The sequence below is a fragment of the Contarinia nasturtii genome, unplaced genomic scaffold, assembly GCF_009176525.2.
Source record: "Contarinia nasturtii isolate CC-2019 unplaced genomic scaffold, AAFC_CNas_1.1 Cnas_scaffold_5264, whole genome shotgun sequence".
Classification (NCBI taxonomy): Eukaryota; Metazoa; Arthropoda; class Insecta; order Diptera; family Cecidomyiidae; genus Contarinia; species Contarinia nasturtii.
In genome coordinates, this window is record NW_022202541.1 from 1 (window position 1) to 6,400 (window position 6,400).

Below are 6,400 nucleotides of genomic sequence, written 5' to 3' on the forward strand. Positions count from 1 at the left end.
ATATGGTGTTTCAGCAAGAAATCGTTCCAAAATATCCCATGCTGTTTGAATCTCTTTAATGCGTTCTTCCGGCATTTCACATGATTTGTAGAAAAAAATCGGGAAATACAAAAAGCGCAAACGAGCGAATAGGTGACCAGAGTCAAAATGCAAGCGAGCATCGACTTGAGCACGTTTCACCAAATCTTTTGGATACAATCGGTCGTCTTTTCCATATTTTCCAACTAAATACCCGCAAATTGCGTGGCTGTCGGCAATCAACACACCATTATCGTCGAGAAATGGAATCGTGTGTTGTGGATTCAACTGAAATCAAAAATAAGTCAAATGATGCAGAACGGAAAATGTTTTAATAATTGCAATGAAGATGACGATGAATGTACCTTGATAAATTCGGGTTGCTTATGCTCCTGTCCGAACAAATCAACTACTTTGCACTCTAGCTCAACGCCCAATTCAGCTGCAGTCAATAGAACAGAACGTGCAGGCGGACTCAATGCATGCATGTATAAAATTGGCTTTGATGACATGATTTAACGATTCTATAATGAAAGTAGAATAAAATTACACAACGTCAGCATTATTCGGTTGATAGCAATTCCATGTGAATGAGAATAAAATTTACGTTCAAATTTTTTCGTGGTTTAAATGATCCATTTAGAAGTTATCAGGTAGGAAATATGATAAGGCGAAAAAATTGAATATCGATGTGAATTTTGTTCCGGTTCGTATGGAATTGCTGTGGAGAAACCAGATTCGTTTGATGGAAAAATACTCATCGTCAAAAAGAGTGGAAAAAAAGAAAAATTGCTTTTTGGAGAAATCATATGATTTCTATTTTTATGGAAACAAAAAGGCAAAGAGAACACAATAAAATATAAAAGCCAACGAACCGCTTGAAATGGAGGTAACGTCAACTGTACACTATGGAATACACCTTTCGACTGAGACTCAATCAATTGTGGTCGTATCAATTGAAAGCAACCGGTTTTCGTCACACTAGTATCGTCGCCGATGATGAACGCTACCGCGTTGCGTCTGCGTCGCTGTATATTAATAGCATATAAGCGGAGAAAGTTTCTGAAAATTATCAGCAATCTTGTGACTTTTGATATGTAGCACTCATTGACACACTTTATGTTTTTTGCCAGTTAATTGTTTTATTCCCCTGATTTTATCACCTGTTTTGTGACCTTGAGAGTCAAGTTATCAGATTTGAATTTTTAGAAGATCTTGAACACCAGGCAAAATACCATAGCTCAACATGAAATTTGCATTATTAATCTGCACTAATACTCTGTTTTTGAACTTTTCGTTAAGTTCTGCTCATATTTTTTCGTTGTGCAAATTGGATTTCTCCTGAAAAACAGATAATTTAACGAATTTTGGTAGGTACCCATAGAATTTTTAAAAAATTGCACTCACAATGAAAATATTTCGTTTCTCTTCATTTTTTCGTTGAAATGAGATGAAATGTTTTTCTATGTTTTCCTCCATTTCCTTCTGCTGGACGTTGATAAGGGTATTACTTCCAAGTTTCAATGTATTTTTAAACTTGGTGATGGCATCGATCTTTACGCTTTTATGAAGTTCCATGAGTTTATCGCTTTTAAAGTATGGATCGATGTTGCATTTTCAACAAGCAACAAGCCAATCCAGCACATCGTGTTTTTAATACTGAGTTCAAACCGAAAGGCACAATAGTGTATGCAGAAAAAATGAAGAGAGAGAGAATTCCATCATTTACCTGCGCCTCTAAGTATTTCAAAAAGAAATTGAGCAAAAAACTTTTGCCCTGTCGAAAAGCACCGGCAATAGAAATAACAACCACATCACGATCTTTGATGGCATCAGCTTCTAACACTGTTTTCAATTCGTCTATTTCCAATACAAACGAATGATTATTATTCGAAGATAGAATTTGAACAACATGACCCACCACATCGGCACCAATCACAACGCCGAATTGTAGGAGAGCACACAGAATTAGTATAGTGAACTTCATTTTCGATTCGATGTAATTTTCAGACTGAATTGTTCAACATATTTCAAATTTAATTTATAGACGTTGAGATGTTATTGAAAATAAGGCTGCCTTTGATAAATAAATTTTAAGAACTTCTGACGGTGATAAGCGTTCAAATTAAGAACAAAATAGCGATATTGAATTATATCCGTCTTTTATATGTTACTATGAAATCACTTCGCTCTATTGGAAACATTACGCTCATAATCTGAGTACTCGCGTCATAATGAAGTCGACAAGGCGATGAATTTTCAAAGTTGCTTTATGAACGAAACGATCGTTTATCAACCGATGGCGATCGACTCGAAATCATCATATATTCTTTTCTTATTTTGATACAAATACTGCTCGATTCCATTTTATTAAAAAGTAATAAGCGATAATACTTTCTTACTTGTATGGCATAAAATTGAACTGTGATTACACCCATATAGTTCATTTGCGGAGTAATTTTGTCGATGGTGGGATTGTGCGGGGTTCGGCGGAGATGGCATACAAACGCTGTGTGTACGAGGGCAACAGCAATATTTGCTGTGCATACATCTATTTTGTTGAAACGAACATCATAGTAGCCGTGCACAACTGGGCACACAGCTAAGTTACTCATCATCTCTGCGTAAGAGCGATAGACATAGAAAGGAACTCCGTACAGTCCCGCCTTCAACAAAATTACTCCGCTAATGAATTACATGGGCATGACATATGAGATTATGTAGTTTTTCACAAAAAGCCATAACAAAAGTTCATGTATATATTTTCAATCAGTTTGCAATCGGTTGATCAATTATCGCTTCACTCTTACGCATTTTTAACTGGCAAATTACTTGTTTATTTTTATAAACTTGTAATTTATATTTGGATGCTTATCACACTACAATGTTCTAGAATTTATTCAGCAAAGTCAGTAAATTTTCAATAACATCTCAACGTCTATAAATTATAGATTTAATGCACTTTTTAATTCAGTGTGATAAATACGTCCAACATGAAGTTCGCAGCAATAATTCCGTGTGCTCTTTTACTATTCGGCGTTGTGATTGGTGCCGATATGGTGGAGCATAGTATTCAAATTATATCTCCAAATAAAAACCATTCGTTTGTATTGGAAATAGACGAATTGAAAACAGTGTTAGAAGCTGATGCCATCAAAGATCGTGATGTGGTTGTTATTTCTATTGCCGGTGCTTTTCGACAGGGCAAAAGTTTTTTGCTCAATTTCTTTTTGAAATATTTAGAGGCGCAGGTAATTGATGGAATTCTCTCTCTCTTTCTTTTTCTGCATATACAATTTTGCCTTTCTGTTTGAACTCAATAAGCAAACCTCTATTTTGTGTTTATAACTTTTCTCAAATAGTATAAAAAGCACGATGTGTTGGATTGGCTTGGTGAAAATGAAGAGAACAGTACATTGTCTGGTTTCGAATGGGCGAGTGGTCGAAAGCGAAAAACCGTTGGCATTTGGATGTGGTCGGAAATTTACACACATGACTTCGAAAACGGTGAAAAAGTGGCAATCATTTTACTTGATACTCAAGGAATTTTCGATGATCAAACAAGTGTTAAAGAATGCACAACAATTTTTGCATTGAGCACCATGATTTCATCCATTCAGTGCTATAATTTAATGCAAAATATCGGAGAGGATGATTTGCAACATCTGCAATTGTTCACCGAGTATGGAAAAGTGGCTCTACAACATACGAACACAAAACAATTTCAAAAACTATTGTTCATTGTCCGTGACTGGCCATATCCAGAAGACACTTATTATGGATGGCGTCAAGAAATAATCGATGAAATACTCGATGGAAATGACGAACAAACGGACGATATGCAACAATTGAGAAAGGAAATCAGATCAAGTTTCGATGAAATTGGTGCATTTTTAATGCCACATCCCGGCATGACTGTTGCACGAAAAAAAAACTTCAACGGTTCTTTGAAACAGATCGATCCTGAGTTTTTGAAATTTGCCAAAGAATTGTCGCAAGATCTATTCGCTCCGGAAAATTTGCTCATTAAAATGATTAATGGCCAAAATGTACGGGCTCGCGATTTGGTGCACTACCTACGCGAGTATACGAATTTGTTCAATAACAATACATTACCTGAACCACAACCAATGTATGAGGTATGCAAAAAAAATTAAATTTTAGTTATGTTCAAGAAATTCACAATATTTTCGAAATAGGCAACTGCAAAAGTGAACAATCTAATCCTAGCGAATGACTGTGTGAGAAATTATAGTGATTTCATGGAGAAACAGCTCATTAACCTCGATCCATACTTTAAAAGCGATAAACTCATGGAACTTCATAAAAGAGCAAAGATCGATGCAATCACCAAGTTTAAAAATACACTTAAACTTGGGAGTGATAACGCTATAAACTTCCAGCAGAACGAAATGGAAGAAAATATAGAAAATCATTTCATCTCATTTCAACGAAAAAATGAAGAGAAACGAAATATTTTCATTGTGAGTGCAATTTCACTAAAAACAATCGACCAAATATCGTTAAATTATTTGTTTTTCAGGGGAAAGCCAAATTGCACAACGAAAAAATATGTTTTGAACTAAAGGAACAGTTCAAAAACAGAGTATTAGTGCAGATTAATAATGCAAATTCCACATTGAATAATGGTATTTTGCCTGGTGTTCAAGATTTTCTAAAACAGGTATGTAAAAACTTTTTTTGGTCCCAGTTGAAACTTCCAACCATTAATATCAAATAATTGACTATTTATTGCGTTTTTACCTTGTTCAGTTTGACTCCCGGAAAATGGGTGACGTCGATGTTTCTGGTGTGATGCGAGATCAATTTGAAAACGTTTTATATGATTTTCTATCCATGTTGAATCAGGCATTTGAGACGCATAACGACTCTATCAACGAATATAATAACTTTATGACGAAGAGCATTAATGGGATTGAAACTTATTTCAAGCAAAATAAGCTCAAAGATATTCATGAGTTAGCGAAAGAAAACTCAAAATCACAGGTAGCATTAGATTGAATTCGACGTTAAGTGAACAGTATTAATTTTATTGAGTAAATTTCATATAGCTTACAAGATAATTGGATGGATGTGATGAAACGATAGCATATGCCATCCAATACAGAATATTAAATGAGATCGACAAGCAATTCCCATACTTTGAATCAAAAAATCAATTGAAGCACGACGACTTCATCGTAAGTTTATTTTCATTTATTTATATCATCGACATTTTACGCTATGATTGACACAATTTCATTTTTTGTGAATTCAGAAAAGAGCGAATGAGCACAATGAAAAACTAAGCGTGGAACTAATAGACACTATTAAACAAAGTGTTGGTGTGGCACTTGATACATTCGGAAGAATACTGGATGAAAATGAGTTTGGTAATGTGACTAACAAAATCGAAAGAGCTGCCATTCAAGATGTGAGCATTAGACTTTTTTTTCCACGAAATATCGTTTTAATGTTCTCCACTTAATCGCAATTCTATATTGTCCATACAGTTTGATTTGAAAAAAATCGATGACGGAGAAGTCGCAGCGGCCGTTCGTGAAAAACTCATACAAAAAGTGGATGTCATACATTCTGAACTGCTCAACATTGTTCATGCATATAATAGATATTTGAAACAGTATAATCATTCAATGGAAGAATATATCGAAAAATCTTCTTCATATTTAAAACGCGATGAACTGATAGAACTTCATCGTGATACGAAAAAGCAATCAATCGACAAGGTTTGAATTTGATTATTCAAAACACTGAAAAAAGTATTTTTTTAAATTTTAATATCATAATTATTTAAACAGTTTGAGGCGGCTTCTCTTGGAAACTGTGAAGATATTTCAACCGTTTTGCAAAGAAAACTTGATAAAGAAATTGAAGTAAATTTTCATCTACTATCCAAAAAAAATGCTGGGAAAAAAATCACATTTGTAAATTCATAAATTTTTTAAAACTACATTTGAAAATGTAGATAATATTAATTGATTTTTATTGTAGTGCCAAAACTTAATTAATTCCTTGGTTAAAAATGCTGGAGAAGAATGGTTGGTGGAAATAAAAAGACCAGCAGCGGCTTGGGGTGATGAAGAGTTAAATGAGAAATTTAAATCGTGGAAGGAAACTATTTTTAGAAGTGTAAGATCAGTGTTTTCTTGTATGAGTTAACTTTTAACGTTGTACCGTCGCTATTTAGCATAATTCTTTTTTTCTTATAGTTTGATGCAGAGAATATGAATGAGGATGATATTTCAAGTAGATTTCGACAAATCCTAGCAGTTCAATTAAATTATTTGGAATCACATATGAAGAAAATAAACCGAGCCAGATTGGACGAATATATTTATAGGGAGGGTCAGAAAGCCGGATA

The 6,400-nt window shown here is 34.3% G+C and overlaps 2 protein-coding genes across 2 annotated transcripts; one reads left to right on the forward strand and one right to left on the reverse strand.

Moving 5' to 3' along the window:
- Window positions 1-6: 6 nt before the first annotated feature.
- LOC116351352 (glutathione S-transferase 1-like) lies at window positions 7-1,026 on the reverse strand (the record flags this gene model as incomplete). Its single annotated transcript, XM_031783446.1, has 3 exons — window positions 894-1,026; window positions 384-542; window positions 7-306 (listed from the first exon to the last, which is right to left on the reverse strand). Coding segments are annotated over exons 2-3 (447 nt in total), but the record flags the coding sequence as incomplete, so codon positions are not given.
- On the forward strand, window positions 7-5,219 carry LOC116351351 (atlastin-like). Its single transcript, XM_031783445.1, has 7 exons — window positions 7-1,048; window positions 1,152-3,269; window positions 3,381-4,157; window positions 4,218-4,502; window positions 4,562-4,702; window positions 4,792-5,025; window positions 5,091-5,219. The coding sequence occupies exons 2-7, from the start codon at window positions 3,012-3,014 to the stop codon at window positions 5,100-5,102; spliced, it is 1,707 nt and encodes a 568-aa protein (XP_031639305.1). The 5' UTR covers window positions 7-1,048; window positions 1,152-3,011; the 3' UTR covers window positions 5,103-5,219.
- The last annotated feature ends 1,181 nt before the right edge of the window (window positions 5,220-6,400 follow it).

What these genes read in the sequence shown, in the direction of transcription:
- LOC116351351 (XM_031783445.1), top strand. Translation starts at nt 3,012, where the DNA reads ATGAAGTTCGCAGCAATAATTCCGTGTGCTCTTTTACTATTCGGCGTT. An exon ending in AGAAACGAAATATTTTCATT is followed by an intron (nt 4,503 to 4,561) that starts GTGAGTGCAATT and finishes TTTGTTTTTCAG; the next exon opens with GGGAAAGCCAAATTGCACAA. An exon ending in TTCAAGATTTTCTAAAACAG is followed by an intron (nt 4,703 to 4,791) that starts GTATGTAAAAAC and finishes TACCTTGTTCAG; the next exon opens with TTTGACTCCCGGAAAATGGG.